This window comes from Astyanax mexicanus, chromosome 23 (genome assembly GCF_023375975.1).
Source record: "Astyanax mexicanus isolate ESR-SI-001 chromosome 23, AstMex3_surface, whole genome shotgun sequence".
In the NCBI taxonomy this organism is placed as follows: Eukaryota; Metazoa; Chordata; class Actinopteri; order Characiformes; family Acestrorhamphidae; genus Astyanax; species Astyanax mexicanus.
The window spans coordinates 28,397,432-28,415,358 of NC_064430.1; the positions used below are offsets into that span (position 1 = coordinate 28,397,432).

The following is a 17,927-nucleotide window of genomic DNA, read 5'->3' on the forward strand; positions in this document are numbered from 1 at the left end:
AAAAAAAACTAAGCACATGATGTTTAAATTGGACATTGTGTAAAATAAATGAAAATAAAAGTAAATGTGAATATAAACAGAATGAAATGATATATGCATCATAGAGATCCATGTTTTATTCACAATAGAACAGAGATCACATTAAAAGTTAAAACATTTCATGGAAAACATTAATTCATTTAGAACGAAAACCTGTAACAGGGTCATGTCTACAATTGCAGCATCCTCTTTTCTTTAATAGCAGTGTATACATTTCAGCAAAGTGAGAAGAGTAGCTGCTGTAGGAATCCATTTTTGGATTGTAATGAAGAATTCTAAATGCTTCACCGACCGCTATAGGCCCCCTACAGCAGGTCTAATAACATGACATTAGGCACATTTGGCACATGATGAAGTGAAACGTGCTGGGGATTTTTGCCTTGGAACTCTCTCACAGAGACCATTTTAGACCAGTAATTTTCTTATTATTGAATCATTAACACTGACCTTAACTGAAGCGAGTGAGACCTGCAGTTCTTTTAATGTTGTTCTGGAATATTTTGTGACCTCCTGGATGAGTTGTCCATGGGCTTTTGCAGTAATTTCAGTAGGCCGGCTACTCCTGGGAAGGTGACGGCTTCTTTTAATATATGTAATGACGCAGAGCCTGTCTCTCCCACACTCAGCTCCACCTGTGATCTCCAGTCTCCAGACTACACTACCCAGAACGCACCACACACTGACATCACTCCCTCACACAATAACATGACACTGCACATGGCACTACCCGAAAACCAATTACCCAGTTATTGACTACACCTGTCCCATACAGTATAAATACACCTCCAATCCACTCACTCCTTGATGAGTATTGTTTCTGTTTATTGTGTTTAGATCTCTCAGCTGCCAGGCTTGTTTTGTTTTTCTCATTTACACTGATTTTTGCCTCTACTCTGATATTGCCTTTCTGTGTATGACCTTTGGACTGTCCTTCTACTCTGTGATGGTTAACCCTTGCTGCTCCTCTCTGCCGGTATTGACCCTGCTTGTTCTGATTACTCCTTGTCTTTTTTTCACTGTTAGCTGTATTGCGTGTGAATTTTGCTCTAACATGACAGACAGATACTTTATTGATCCCGAAATGTAGTACTTATTTTTATGAATCACTTGTGCTATATCTTATCTATCTATATAAAACATATTTAATATAGTCTCATTGCTATAAGAAAAGCTTTTAAATACTGTATATTTTCCTTCTAAAAAGTATTAAAAAACAGGTTAAAACATTTTTTTGTGTGTTTTTTTAAATAGCAGATTTTATTTTGTATATTACGTTTGCTTTTTGACAGGATTTGGAGGATTTGTTCAACAATGATGGTATTATATGTAATAAACAGAGAATAAGTTTGAAAACAGAAGATTGCTTGATGTGAAACGAGATGGACTAGAATGTTGTGAAGAAACACAGTACGATTTTGTGTGAATTCATTCAATTCTTTTTTTCTTACTTGAATATATGGCTTTAAAGAGCCAAGTAACCCATCAGATAAGATTATGTTACTTTAGTTTAGAAATGCATTACTTTACAATTACATGTTTAAATGAATAATTAGTCATCTGTATCAGATTAAAGATTACAGTAACCCTCCCAAACCTGCTGATATGTGTATAATATTTGCAAATCATTACATTCTGATTTCATTTGATTATGTTTTACACAGCAAATGTTTTTCTTTTAATTTCTGTTTATGCTGCAACAAGCTGGAGGAGTTCAGGAGTTTACAGAATCTTTAGCAGGACTGAAGAGAAGAAAGAGAGAGTGGGTGATTCCTCCCATCTTTTTCCCAGAGAATTACAGAGGCCCATTCCCAAACGAGATGGTGCAGGTATGTGTAGAGGATCTCTAAATTTAAATTAAAGAATCTTTTTGTGTACCTTATCTGTATTATAATACATCTTTCATGTGTGTCCAGATTAAGTCCAGTCATGCTAAGGAAACTAAGATGATTTTCAGCATCACTGGTGAAGGAGCAGATAAGCCTCCAGTGGGACTTTTCACCATTAATAAAACCACTGGATGGCTCAGTGTAACAAAGGCTCTAGACAGAGAGACCAAAGATAAATATGTGGTAAGAGACTTTAATTCTGCTAGTTGAAGTAGAAAAATACTAGAAACCGGTTCATACATTTTTCATTTAACAGTGACTGTTATTATTTTCTTCAGCTTCAAGCTCATTCGATTGCAGCTGATGGTGAGGTTAAAGAAGGTCCTATGGAGATTATCCTCTGTGTGATCGACCAGAATGATAACATGCCCATCTTCACCCAAAACCCTTTCCTTGGCAGTGTTCCAGAAGCTTCACTTAAAGGTGGATATAATGATTGTGATAACTTTTGGTATTTTCAGTGGCTTTTAATTTATTAATAAATAATTATTTCACTGATAAACTTGTCTCATGATCTTTATTACTCTCTCTGAAGAGTTTGAGTTCATGACAGTCACAGCTACCGACGGAGACGATCCTGAAACTGACAATGCAGACATCAGATACTCCATCATCAGTCAGGATCCACCACAGCCAGATCCAAACATGTTCATCATTAACTCGATTACTGGAGGGATTAGAGTGAACTCTGATGGGCTGGACAGAGAGGTGAGAGCAGAAATCAGGATTATGAATACTGAGATGATGTGGAATGAGATAATAAAGTAGTTTAATTCATGAACATCATCTCTTCCAGAATTATCCTGAGTACACCTTGCTGATCAAAGCTGCAGATTTAGCTGGTAATGGCCTCGTCAGCACTGGAACAGCTGTTATTACTGTAACTGATAGCAACGACCACGCTCCACAGTTTGAAAAGACCATGGTAAGATAATAATAGTTTATGTTGCAGTGCATTAAATCTGCTTCAGTGTTTGGATTTAAATGTGTAGAATTTCAAACTGTGCTCAATGTTTAGAATAATGATGAATGTGGATGTTGACTCTATTGCTAATATATTTATATATTTTTCTTCTTTCAGTACACTACATCAGTCCCAGAGAATAAAGTAGGAGCTGTGGTGGTGAAGCTGCCAGTGACTGATGGAGATGAACCTCAGTCTCCTGCCTGGATGGCCAAGTTCAGGATCATTAGTGGAAACAATGGTGGATTTTTCGCCATTAACACAGGACCCAACAAACAGGAGGGCATCATTACTACTGTTAAGGTACTACAGTCTCTGATTGGTTCACTGGTTTGGAGTTCATTGGCTTTGTATACTCAAAGACAAAAAGCAACTACAAAATAAGAATATGGAGGGGAATATGGTGTGGAAAACTTTGCAATTAATATTCTTGGCATGTGCTTAGAACGGTTATTTTATCACATGTTTATCACATGTTCCTGGAACATTATTTCTGGAACCTTCTCAATATGTTGAATAGTTGATAGTACCTTGTTGGACAACTTGAGCCTGGATACAAGATAAGATACAGATGCCATGCAGGTATACAGGTTTTATATGGCATCGTGCAACATATTTATCTATCACTCTATTCTTCAACTACTGCTTATACAGGGGTCCGCCTAAGCAAAGAAGCCCAGACCTCCCTCTCCCCAGTTACATTTTCCAGCTCTTATGGGGGACACCAAGGTGTTCCCAGGCCAGTCGAGAGACATTATCTCTCCAGCATGTTTTGTGTCCTTCCTCATACAGGGATTGAATGGCTCATTTGTGTAATTAAACTAATATTATAAAAAAAACGTAATATTTTAAAACCCTAGAAACAAATAAACTTTGCAATACCAAAGAGTTCCCCTCAACTCAACTTGGAGGACATTTGCTGTGCTGTAACCCATTCTCCCGGAGCCCCCCTCCCCCCCCCCCCCCAAGAATGCCTCAAGGGACGCAGTCAAATGCCTACTCCAAATCCACAAAACTGTGGACTGGTGGAGCAAACTCCCATGCGCCCTCCAGGACCCTGCCAGGGTAAAGAGCTGGTCCAGTGTTCCACAACAAGAACGGAACCCACTTCATTCCTCCTGTATCTGAGATTCAATCTGTTGCAATCTCCTCTCCAGTAACCCTGCATAGTCTTTACCGGAGAGGCTGAGAAGTGTGATCCCCCTATAGTTGGACACCCTGTCACCCTAGAGAAACCACTACTGTCTCCCAATCCAGGGGGACCGCCCCCGATTTCCATGCGATGTTGCAAAGAAGTGGCAACCAGGACAGTCACATCCAGAGCCTTGAAAAACTCCGTTAGCTCCGATCAGCCACTTCAACAACGGAGGCACAGAACAAGGTCCACTCTGACTCAATGGCCCCCTACCTCCCTTAGGATTTAGTCAAAGCTCTGCCGGATGTGGGAGTTGAAGACGTTTCCGGCATACACTCACTATGCTCCTGGGTCTGCTAAGTCTGTCCACCATTCTCACTTGCCATTTGATCCAACTCTCCACAAGGCAATGATGAGTTGACAGCTCAGCTCCTCTCTTCACCCAAGTGTCCAAGACACATGGTTGCAAGTCCAATGAAACAAATACAAAGTCAACCATCAAACTGTGGCCTAGGGTATCCTGATGCCATGTGCATTTATGGACACCCTTGTGCTCAAATATGGTGTTTGTTGTGGATAAACTGTGATGAGCACAGAAATACAGTAACAAAACACTCTGGTTTACATCAGAGAGACTGTTCCTCCCAATCACTCCCTCCAGGTCTCACTGTCACTGCCCATGTTGGCACTGAATTCATCCACAGCATATTTAACCACATATATTACACTTGCTCTACACACATACGTTGCTGAAGCTAGTATCCCACCTGCTCTTATAAATGCCCAATTGACAATAAATCTGGTGACCAAGCAGAACAAGGATTGTTGCAATCCGTTGGAGACATTCTTGGGAAATGCTTGCTGTGTGTGGGTGAGCATTATCCTGTGTCAGGATACCCAGGCAGGGAAACGAGGAGGCGGACACAAGTGCAGGTAGGGTGAAATCAATAAATAATAATTTAATAAATAAATAACAAGTAACAAAGAAACACAAAGAAAACTGGGCAGGGATAAATACACAAATAACCAATAACCAAAACAAATCAGAGAACCTAAACTAAACCAACTAGAGAATAAAATAATAAACAGGGAATATATACAAGAGAAGGACTAGAAATAAACAAGGAAATAAACAAGAAGCTAAACTAGAAAAGGTAAAACTAAACTAAGCAGGGCAAGGGAAACAAAATAGGAATAAACACAGAACTAGGGCTTAAGCAACACAGAAACGCGGAGAGACAGACAACAGTGGAAGGTGCAAAGACCGACGGAGGACAAGGTGGCAGAGGAGGGCTATTTATAGTAACATAAAACACACTAGAATTGGAAACACCTGGGGAAGGGGCGGAGCTACAAATGAGAAACACATGGTGGAAATCTACTGACAGGAGACACAGAGAGGCACAGGTCACGTGGGGAAGACACACAGAGACATGAGACAGGGCTAAGACGTGACAGAAGCCTCCCCCTAAATGCGCAGCTCCCGAGGCGCGTAAAAACGAACCCCGGGGGCTGGCGGCATGGAGAGGCCGGGGAAAACAGGAGTCAAGACCGGAGACTGAAACGGAGACAGGACAGAGACTGGATGGGAGACTGGACCGGGCTTGGAAACTGAACAGAAGACGGAGACTGAACAGGAGACGGAGACTGAGACTGGAAATTAGACAAGGACGCAGACTGGAAAGGGCTTGGAAACAGAACAGGGGACGGAGGCTGGACAGGGAACTGGACGGTGGACGAAGACTGGACAGGAGACGGAGACAGAACGGGAGACTGGACGGGGACCTGGACAGGAGACGGAGACTGGACGGAGAACTGGACAGGAGACGGAGACTGGACGGAGAACTGGACAGGAGACGGAGACTGGACAGGACTAGACATGGGAACAGGGATGAGGACATTAACAGGGACAGAAACTAACACTGTAACTGGGACGGGAACAGAGACAGAGACAGACACGGGTACAGGGACATAGACAGAGACAGGGACCAAAACGGGGAGAGACACAGGGACCAGAAACACGGGTGGGTGCCCAGGACTGGCAAATGTCTGAGGGGAAGTCCAAGGAGCCAGCCTGGGCACAGTACTGGGGACAAAGTCCGGGGACCTCGGTGCCTGCCTGGGTACATGGGACCTGGGATGAAACAAAGTTCCGGGAGCAGGAAGCGGTGGGATGGCGACTCTGGCAGCGGTAGCTGGTGCTGGCGACGCGGCGACTCCGGCAGCGGGAGCTGGTGCTGGCGGCGCGGCGACTCTGGCAGCGGGAGCTGGTGCTGGCGGTGCAGCGACTCTGGCAGCGGGAGCTGGTGCTGGCGGCGCGGTGACTCTGGCAGCAGGAGCTGGCACGGAGGCTTGAACAGCTGGAGCAGACACAGAGGCTTGAAAGGCTGGAGCAGACACGGAGGCTTGAACAGCTGGAGCAGACACAGAGGCTTGAACAGCTGGAGCAGACACGGAGGCTTGAACAGCTGGAGCAGACACGGAGACTTGAGCAGCTTCTGCAGACACGGAGGCTGGAGCAGCTTCTGCAGACACGGAGGCTGGAGCAGCTTCTGCAGACACGGAGACTTGAGCAGCTTCAGCAGACACGGAGACTTGAGCAGCTTCAGCAGACACGGAGGCTTGAGCAGCTTCTGCAGACACGGAGGCTGGAGCAGCTTCTGCAGACACGGAGGCTGGAGCAGCTTCAGCAGACACGGAGGCTTGAGCAGCTTCTGCAGACACGGAGGCTGGAGCAGCTTCTGCAGACATGGAGGCTTGTGCAGCACGCACGTCAGCATGTGCAGAGTCTGAGACGGCAGGAGTCCAGGGGCGTGGCTCAGCAGCCGAAGAGACCTCGGAGATGGGTGTGTGAAGATCCAGCGGAGCAGCAGCAGGGCTTGAGACTGCGGGTGGAACAAAAACCCGGACCGGAGCTGCAGCTTCGCCGGCAGAGTCTACAGTAGGCAGCGCGGGGCCGCTGGTAGAGACTGCTGCGGGGAAAGTCACTGACCGCGGCTGGGTCGCCGCGGTAATAATCCCGGAGCACGGCTGAGTCGCCGCGGAGAGAGTCATAGAGCGAGACTGGATTGCAGCGGCGGAATCCAGCTCTGCAGCCACCATGAAAGCTGGCTCCTCCGCCTGAGGAGCTTGCGCTGCAGCTGCCGCAAAAACCCGGACTGGATTATTACTCTCTCCGGCAGAGTCAAGCGCGGGGAGAGTCTCTGGTCGCGGCTGGCTTGCCGGGTAGGAGGTCCCGTAGCGCGGTTCGGCTGCTACCGCGGGAATCACGGAGCATGGTTTGGCAGCAACCGTGGGGATCACGGGGCGAGGTTCGGGTGCTATCGCGGGGCGCGGTTTCACAGCCGTCACAGAAGTCACGGAGCGTGGCTTAGCCGCTGAAGACGCTAGCCTCAGAGGCGCCGGGGATGCTAGCGCCTTAGCCACTGGAGAAGCTAGCTCTGGAAGCGCCATTGAGGACAGAGTCTTGACCGCCGGAGGAGCTAGCTTTGGAGGCGTCGGGACGGAGCGCGCCTTGGGATGCTGATGGACGCAAGTCGGGACGGCCTCTGGAGCTGTGCGGCCGAGAGCCGGGTAGAGCACCGCCCCAGGGGGAAACGGTAACGGAGCACGGGCCGGTGCGGGGTAGAGCTCCTCCTCTTCTTCTGAGCTGCTGGGAGCGCACCCAAGAAAGTCCCATGGGTCGCGCTTGACCCACCTCTGGTCCTCGTAGGCTCCGCGTAGTCCAGGGTGAGGACCGAGGCTCACCGCGCCAACCCTTATAGCCCCCCCAAGAAAATCCTCCCCGAAAATGGGGTCTTTTTCCGGCTGGCTGGACCCCTTAGAACGCTTACCCCGAGGCCTGCGGCGTCCATGAGGCCTCGAGGTTTCCTGTGCCGGGATCCCGCCTGGAGTACGGTGAATCGCCATCCTGGTGCCAGTCCAGGCAGAACCTGCTGTGTCCATGTTGAAGGTCGGTCTTTCTGTCAGGTTGACCCAGGCAGGGAGACGAGGAGGCAGACACAAGTGCAGGTAGGGTGAAATCAATAAATAATAATTTAATGAATAAATAACAAATAAACAAGGAACAAGTAACATGAAACAAATACACAAATAACCAAAACAAATCTAAGAACCTAAACTAAACCAACTAGAGATAATAAATAAACAAACAGGGAATATATACAAGGAGCTAAACTAGGAATCAACACAAGCAGGATATATACAGGGAGCTAGGGAACATGAAATAAAACAATAAACTAGAAATATTAAACAAGAGATGAACACAGAAACTAAGGCACGAGGGACAGAGGCTATGAAACATAGAGAGAGACAAACGACAGGGGAAGGTGCAAAGACCGACGGAGACAAAGTGGCACAGGGGATCTATTTAACAAACAGGAAACATACTATAATTGGAAACACCTGGGGCTAGGGGGCGGAACTACAAATAAGAAACACATGGTGGAAATCTATTGACAGGAGACACAGAGAGGCACAGGTCACGTGGGGAAGACACACAGAGACATGAGACAGGGCTAAGACGTGATATCCTGTTGATATATGCTAGTGGGAAGCCCTTCCCATATGTTAGTGTCCCTCATATCAGTACTGGGGTGACTCCCCAGGTCAGCGCACCAACAATTAATTACTACTTAAACACAACCGTCATCAGAATCCCACACTTTGTTGCAAAAGACAATATGGTTCCAGTCCTTAGAAATCTAGGTTTCTTCACCACTGCAACAATAGTTTTTGGCTGACAGACATTCTATATGGTGGGCAGTTCATTAACATGCCCATACTGCTTCTCTCAGTAGCATATAGCATGCATGGTCAATCATCTCTCACCAAGAGGTACACTACCCAAAATTAGCCTTTCTGCAGCCTTTCTGTAAGGTAGCTGGGAAATAATTTTACAATCTCTTGTGGTAAGGCCCTGTCTGAGACATAACTGCAATAATTTTTAGTTAATGAGGTTGTATTGCTTTTTTAGCCATTGGACTTTGAACAGAACAACAAGTACACTCTGCTGGTGATCGCTGAGAATGAAGTTCCGTTTGCCTACCCCCTTCAGACATCCACTGCCACAGTCATTGTGAATGTTCAGGATGTGAATGAGGCTCCAGTGTTTGACCCAGAGGAGCAGATCATTTCTAAACCTGAAGATCTGGAGGTTGGTACTGAACTGACAGTTTACACCGCCACTGATCCAGACACAGCTAGGGTTCAGATAGTGACGTAAGATCCTCCTTCTATGTTGGAATTCCATCACAGCCATCAGTAGTTACCCTCTTAAGAACACTGGTACTAATGTGTGATGCTGTTTGCTGTAGATACCGTATATCTAGTGAAGATCGTGCTGGCTGGGTGAGTGTTGACCGAGACACTGGACTGATCAGAGTGAAGAGCTCCATGGACAGAGAGTCTCCTTTTGTGAAAGATGGCAAATATAAAGTTCTGATCTTGGCTGTGGATGATGGTAAGTCAGTTTTCCTGTTCTCTGTCTGAAGGAAATGCTTTAATGGTGCATCATCCTCTTAAAAACCTTCAAAACGTTTGCAGATCAAGTTCCAGCTACAGGTACAGGAACCCTTGTGATCGAGCTGGAAGATGTGAATGATAACGCTCCTGTTATTGAAGAGAGGGTGGCCATAGTGTGCAATAAGGATCCGGTTACAGTTCTGGTCTCTGTGACGGATAAGGATGGGCCCGGTTTTGCTGGTCCATTCACTGTGGAACTCCAGGGAGAGAGCAGGATCCACTGGAGCGCCAGGATGAATGAATCCAGTAAGTTTTTCTTTTTGGAAAATATTGTTTTGTTAAATATAGTGGAGTTATGACTGAGAAGGACCACGCCCAAACCTGCTCAGCACTATAAATACCTTCCTCTTTCACTCTATCCTTGAATTGAACAACATTGCAAGATGATTTCACCTCACTTGCCTGGTTTGTGAACAAGATTTTATTTTTTTCTTATTTCCTTTTACCTCTGGCCCTTCTACTGCTAGCCCACTGTTCCCTGCAGACTTGAGCTCCCAAAGCAGACGTAGTTTTACCCTTTAAAATTCCACCCCTGCTTCTACACCCAACTTTAGGACCCTTGCATCGCATTAGCTGGCGCAAGCCATTCAGGGCCTGCTCCATGTATCCACCATAAATCTGCCCAAAAGTCCACCAAAAAAAGCCGTTCTGAGCTCAAATCCATGCTCAAAATTGGGATTTTGTGTATATAAACTGTAGTAAACCAGATGATTTGTTTTCTCTTTCTTATAGAAACTGGAATTATTCTTGCGCTCAACACTGCACTGAAAAAGGGAGAGTACAGTGTTGTTCTGAGGGTGTTTGATTCCGGCCTCCACTTCCAAGACAACACCATCCGAGCCTCCGTTCATGACTGCGCTGGAGAAGAACTTCAGTATATGAATAACTATTTTTGTCTGAAGATCTAAACAATTTCTTTTTTTACTCAGAACAGAACCACATTTATCTCATGTTTTTCTGTTTGCTTTAGCTTCAGTATGCACTACCACTTTAGTATTGATAGTGGTGTTTCTGTGAGTGCAGATTATTTACTCTTAGCTTATTGCAGATTTCTTTTTTGTGATTAATAAAGTAAGCAAGTATTATTTTCTGTTGTTCTTTTGTCTCTGTACCCAGATTTTACATTTTACATTTACTTTAAAATTTATGGCATTTATCTGACGCTCTTTTCCAGAGCGACTAAAAGGGTTATTTTCATTACAAGGGTGGGCCGATGTAGTGTTAGGAATCTTGCCCAAGGATTTTTATTGGAGCAGCACAACATACTCAGCCAGGCTGGGAATTGAACCCCATTGTCCCATATGATGTGATAACCAATTATAACTGTAAATTAACAAATAAACTTGAAGGAATTACATTAAGTTGTAAAATGTGATTAACTAAAATGCAACTTTCGCTAATAGCTGGTATTTTCCTTTTTAGCTGAAATAACCACAGGCGTTTCCTATAAACATCTACCAGTCACCGGGTGTGCTGTTTTAAGCTAATGGTTAATAAATATTGTGTGTTTGAAAGCTTAAAGATGCGAAAGAAGCCATTTCTGCAAGCACGCCACAAACAGAGATATGCAAAAGCACACCTCAGGGGACTCTGTTTGTGGCGTGCTTGCAGGAATGGCTTCTTTCGCATCACTCTGCAAGATGATGTTGCAGCTCTTTGGAGGTGACTGTTCTCACCATTCTTCTTCTCTGCCTTTCTGATACTTTTCTTGGCCTGCCACTTCTGGGCTTAACAAGAACTGTCCCTGTGCTCTTCCATTTCCTTACTATGTTCCTCACAGTGGAAACTGACAGGTTAAATCTCTGAGACAACTTTTTGTATTCTTCCCCTGAACAACTATGTTGAACAATATTTGTTTTTAGATCATTTGAGAGTTTTGATGAGCCCATGATGCCACTCTTCAGAGGAGATTCAAATAGAAGAACAACTTGCAATTGGCCACCTTAAATATCAGTAGTCAAAGTCAGTAAAAAGTAGTTAGGAGTATTCAAATCAATAAAATGATAAGGGTGCCCATACTTTTGCACCGGTCAAATTTTGGTTTAATGCATGTTGCACATTTTCTGTTAGTACAATAAACCTCATTTAAATCCTGAAATATTACTGTGTTCATCAGTTATTAGATAAATCAAACTGAAATGACTGTTCCAAACACCCAAATATTTACAACTAAAAATGATTAAGATTAATAGGGGTGCCCAAACTTTTTCATATGACTGTGTACTGATTATTAATGTGGCTCCAAGAACACTTTAGTGCACTATAGCATAATAATGCTTAGTATACTTTAACCTCCTTTTTTTCACTAGGGTTGATATTTTGAGATTGAGATTTTGACCCAAATCAAATTAAACTAAACAGGCCCAGAGGCATCAGCATGCCAGGTCTTTTGTCCAAACATGAAGCTGCATATATCTACTATATCAGAATGTTAAATCTAGGTTACAGTAGTGCTGAGGATTAAATGGGTAACATGACTCATATTCTTAGACATTACTGTGTCTATATAGGCGTCACTGTAAAAATCACTAGGTGCTTAATGCTTTCTCACATCTGTAGACTAATATTCACTGCTAAACAGTGTGTGAAATATGTGAGACTGTGCTGAAGTGTGGGGTAACACATTGCCAGCCTGTGGTTGCTGAGAGGAAGTAGCAGGCTAGGTTATGCAGACTATGCAGTCTTTCTTATCAGGTCTTACTTTTCACAACCTCAGTTTATTTTTCCAGGAGGGCAAGATGATCATACATCTTATACTTGCTCTTCTTCAGGTGAGGAAATATATCAATTACAATGATAGTACTGTGATAATTATTGTAGTATAGTATAGTATTAATAATTTTACGTCATTTCAGAATACTGAACCCTCTAGCCCAGAGGTGTCCAAACTAGGGCCCGCGGGCCATTTGTGGCCCGTTTTCTTTTGTGGAGCGGCGGAAAGTTGGCCCACTGTTAAGCAGGTTTTTATAATGTGAGATTCAAAGTTTTAACGCTAGGTGTCAGAAACGGACCAAAGAGTCGGATAGGGTGCGCATTTCTAGGGCAGAAAAACGGGCCAAAGAGTCTAAAAGTGGAGAGAGTGTGCATTTCTTGCGCAGAAAAACGGGCCAAAGAGTCTAAAAGCGGAGAGGGTGCACATTTCTAGCGCAGAAAAACGGGGCAAAGAGTCTAAAAGCGGAGAGGATGCGCTTTTCTAGCGCAGAAAAACGGGCCAAAGAGTCTAAAAGCGGAGAGAGTACGCATTTCTAGCGCAGAAAAACGGGCCAAAGAGTCTAAAAGCGGAGAGAGTGCGCATTTCTAGCGCAGAAAAACGGGCCAAAGAGTCTAAAAGCGGAGAGAGAGCGCATTTCTAGCGCAGAAAAACAGGCCAAAGAGTCTAAAAGTTTCCGTAATTAAGGAGTTTAATATTAAGAGACATCATGAAATTAAACATCAATTTGAAAAATCTTAGTTTACACAACACTGTCAAAGATACAGATAGTAAGTCAAGTAAAATGATGTTTAAATGAAATAATCAGGTAAATGTATTATTTAAAGTGGTGTATTTCATTATTTGTTTTATTACAGAGTCTGTGGCCCGTGACTTCAAATACATTTCTCCTTCTGGCCCCCAACAAAAAAAGTTTGGACACCCCTGCTCTAGCCCATAAAAAAGTTTTTTTATTTAGTTATATATTTTATTATATATTTTTTATTTCCTGTCATGCATGCGTCCACACTGTCATTGCAAGCTGCACGACAAGATAAACTATTTGGAACATTTTGATAATGATGAAAATGATGGTTGATCTAGAGTTTCAGACCATTGTTGACCATTGTGACCATGTTCTATTTCAAGACACATTTTAATTTTCTAAACTGATTTTATTTACAGGGACCGTACAGTTTACCAAAACAGGAAGGACAGCTTTATCTCAGCTAAGCATGATACAGCGCAGTTACTAGCTGAAAAGTAGCTTTTACTGTGGTATATTTTACATTTTTCTTAATGATGCATTTTCCTTTATGTACACCACTGTATATGTCCAAATGTTCACAGACGCCTCTTTTATTAAATATATTCTATATTCAGCTATTTAAAGTTTCACTTGTTGCTGAAAGAGGGACCATAGAGCATCCCCAATTTTTCAAAATTAACATTTTAATATATTTATTGAAGAGACAACTTTACATATTTATTAAATATATTTTAATAGTTAAATTTCACTCTTCAAATTTTTATAAAACCACACCCACTTCTCCCAGAGAAAGAGTTTAGGACTGGCAATACAGAGTTTGCTGAAAGATTTGTTGTAGCTAAATGGTCCCTTGAAAGTTGCCAATAAATACATAGTTAGAGTTTAAATAGAAATTTCTGTTTATGTATTTTATCCTTTAAGAATAAGTAAAATAAAACAAATGTTAATGCCAATTTACTACAGTGTTATTTCTATGGTAATATTCACATTGCAATTTATATTATTGCATATTATTACATTGATTATCAATCAATCAATCAGTCAATCAATCAATCAATCAATCAATCAATCAATCTTTATTTTCACTCGGGAGAAACATTGAGGGTGACCCTCATTTACAATGTTGCCAAACATTTGTAACATCAAAGGGATTGAACACATTCAATAATAATTTAAAAATAATACTAAATAAAATTATTAATAATAATAATAAATAAAATAAGTACTAAATTTAAATCAACGTTTGATAAAAATATACATGTAAAACAGAAAATTCTAAAATACCATAAAAAACAAATGTGACACATAAAAAGTAAAACATTTATAAAATATAAAATAAGTAAAAAGATAATAGTAAAAGTAAAGTAAAATGGTACAAATTATAAGAAGTGATTAAGTGAATAATAAACTAAACTAAAAACAGAAATGAAAATATAAAACATTCAAAAGTAATAATAAATAAACAAAAATAAATAAAATAAATACAAAATTAAAATAAGAAAAAAGATAAACTAATAAAAAAAGTAATTTAAAAGAATCACAGGCGTTCTGATGGTGATCAGAAACTAAAAGTTTAAAATGGTTCAGTGATTCCAGCGAACTGAGCTTCAATGATTCCTGTAGTGAACTCCAGCTCACTGGTTCTGCTCTGTAGCTAAAAGCAGATTTTCCCAGTTCACTAAAACCTCTTGGTACCTGACAGGTGATCCAGCTTAAATGACTAATATGTTCCTACAGTATAATTACAATGTGTACTTTTATTTATTATTTACAATTACGATTGTGTTATTAAAATATTATTCATATAGATAGATAGATAGACATTATACATATTCAGAAATTTAAATTACAAAAGGATGTACTTCGGCATTAATAAAATACTTTTACTTATTGTTAATATATATTATATTAATATATATATATCATACTAATATTATTACTAGTAATATACATTTATTATTATCATTATTATTATTATTATTATTATTATTATTATTATTATAAAATAAGATAATAATACATACAATATATATATATATATATATATATATATATATATATATATATATATATATATATATTGTGGCGTGAGGAGGCGGGGGAGTTGGGGGTCCGCCCCACGCCAGAGCGCACAGCCCTATGTGTCCCAGCTGGCCCGCATGAGGACTGATTAAGCAGCCAGCTGGGGCAGGTATAAAAACTGCACGGACCTTTAAAACTAAACTAAAGTTAAGTCTACCGACTCTAGAGCCCCATTGGGCCGTAGATATGATTTGAGTTTGATTTTGGGTGTGGTGGAGGGCATTTAAAAGCCAATAAAGGTACGTTTGAGTTCATTTACTCCCCGTGTCTGTGTATCTCTCTGTGCTTCCTCCTTCTGGGTCGCAGTGGTATATATATATATACATACATATATGTATTATTATCTTATTTTATAATAATAATAATAATAATAATAATAATAATAATTATTATTATTATTATTATTATTATTAATAATAATATATATATATTTAAACCAACCAGAATATGTTTAGTACATTTATTTTTGAGGACAGATCTGCACACTCTTATCTCAGTGTCTTCATGAGGGAGATTCACCTGGAATAGTTTTCTCAGCGTCTTGAAGGAAGGAGTTCCAATGTCAAGAACTCTAACATCTCTTATCTGGATTTTAATAATTTATTAGTGGGTTTGATTGGTCAATTCCAATATGCCCAGTTAGACTACAAGCCATATACAAAGTTGGCATTATAATATAATATAATATAATATAATATAATTGATTCAACCACGGAAATAATATTTCCCTCAAAATTGGCGGTCCCTGGTGTTTAAAGTGCTAAACTGCAAGCAAAATTCTCTTTAAGAAGGTTTAAGGGTCAGGTTACTCGTTAATCTGTGAGCGAGTTTACATAGTACTTTAGTTACGCACTGGTTTGGGAAACACTCTTTAATTAATGATCAATCTTAATACGAGGTAACGAAGTTCTTAGCATTACGAAGCTTTCGGGAAACCCACCCCTGACCTGTAAAGAACCGCAGCCACCAATACCTTCAGCTAATGAAGGGTCACTTTACCTTTAATTTACATTACTTGTTCACTACAATACCCTCAGAGCTCCTCCTCAGCTGATACTAATCTGATAGTAAATATGATTTAACCGACAGGAAGATGGGAAGAAAGGACACTGCACACACAGTTTACTTTCAAACCAAACCATATATTTCATTTTTAAAAATTTGCATAGACAATTTAAATCATGGTACAGTCCTGGAGAGCTGTTTAGACCAGGGTGCGTAACCAGTTTATACCATGGTAAAGCAGGAGCCCAGAACAGATAATGGCGCTTGGAATGGCAGCGGCGCCGATTAAAGCCGGAAAGGAAAATCTGTTGCTGTCTGGAGCAGATCTGATGTCATTCTCCTTTAAAATGTTGAGTTCATCCAGCGCATTCTTCACTGACGCCTACAGGCCAGAGAGAGAACACAGTTAACCCTTTAAACTCTAGGCTGTTTTGGTGATTTTTCTTAATTTTTGTCAGTTCCTCTTTCAGGGCTTATAACACAATAATTATATCAGACAGACACACGCCCTGATCTCTTTTACTCCAGAAGACATACGGCTGCTCAAAAATATAATCATTTAAAACGTAAAAGGAAGCAGAATTGTTATATTTTCCTGGAACTGATCATGTTTTGGTCAAAATTTTACCAAGTGCTTGCTTTTTTTTTTTTTTTTTACTTATTTTTGAATGTATAGATTTTAAATATATTCACACCTAAGATATCTTTTCAAAAATGTTTAGACTAGAGTGTTTATGAGTTTAAATCATGAGAATATTGATGATTTGAGTTCATTATATGGATTATTAATTATTACTTTGACAAAACACATGGAGAAACAGCATCAGGCAGATTTATTTTTCTTGATAATCAATAATCACACCTCTAGGATACATGTAGATTAACTTATTAAAAACCTGACACTCAGAGCAGCATATGCCTTTCAGTATTCTGATCAGGACACACAAAGAAAACTACATACAAAAATGTAAACTGTTTTGTCTAAATAAATAAAAATGTTAAGTGCAAAATAACTACTTAGTAAAAATGTACGAGTAAAATAAAAACTATATAAAGTAGTGCGCACACCATACCTAGCTTTAGTTTGAGTAAAGCAGGTAGTTTCACACTTTTTCTGTGGACACTTTTAAGTCATTTACTGATATTATTTGATTTGAAACATCATATAAATATTTTTGAAGCACTAAAGCTAAAATTACATAAACAAATATTACTCTAAATCTAACTCTACTCTTCCACATGTCTGCTTTTCTCTGTTTTGCTGCTCACCATCACATCATTCCTGTAGACTGTCTCCTCGTTGGTGGTCTCCTGCTCTATAGTCATGGTCAGTTCCACTGCAGCTGAAGGTGAGGTCTGATCTACTATATGATTCTCTACAGAACACAGTCATGGATGAATAAATATATTGTCAAAAGCAGTGCAGATTATACTGCAGTATACATCAACTACAATATACCATACCTTCCAACATATAAAAACAGAGGTGAATAAACAGCAGGACATAGTTAAATATCTGAGTTCATTAGTTTCAAGAGCTGCGGACTGACCTGAGTTAAAGGTTATTTAAAAAAGAGAAGATTAAGAAGAAATATGGTGCTCTCACCTGGTCTTGATGTCTCCTCAGGAAGTTCCTCCTCTGCTTCTGCAGAGACGTTTCCTTGTGGCAGCTCCAGAGCAGAGGGGGCGCCCATCAGCACAGACGAAGATACAGGCTAAAAAAGGATAATGCATCGATTTCATTTAGTTATTTGTTACTTTACATACAACATTTCATTTAGCAGACTTTAAACTGAACTACAGCAGAACTATGTTGGTGTAATTCTGACCTTGTC

The 17,927-nt window shown here is 40.9% G+C and overlaps 1 protein-coding gene across 1 annotated transcript in view; it reads left to right on the plus strand.

The window, feature by feature from the left end:
* si:busm1-71b9.3 (blastomere cadherin) overlaps positions 1-17,927 on the plus strand; it is a 54,106-nt gene that overhangs the window by 317 nt on the left and 35,862 nt on the right. The window contains exons 3-8 of the mRNA XM_049470892.1: positions 1,741-1,865; positions 1,953-2,108; positions 2,204-2,348; positions 2,461-2,633; positions 2,722-2,834; positions 14,366-14,369. Coding sequence (XP_049326849.1) covers positions 1,741-1,865; positions 1,953-2,108; positions 2,204-2,348; positions 2,461-2,633; positions 2,722-2,834; positions 14,366-14,369 — 716 coding nt within the window. The remainder of the gene's footprint in view (positions 1-1,740; positions 1,866-1,952; positions 2,109-2,203; positions 2,349-2,460; positions 2,634-2,721; positions 2,835-14,365; positions 14,370-17,927) is intronic.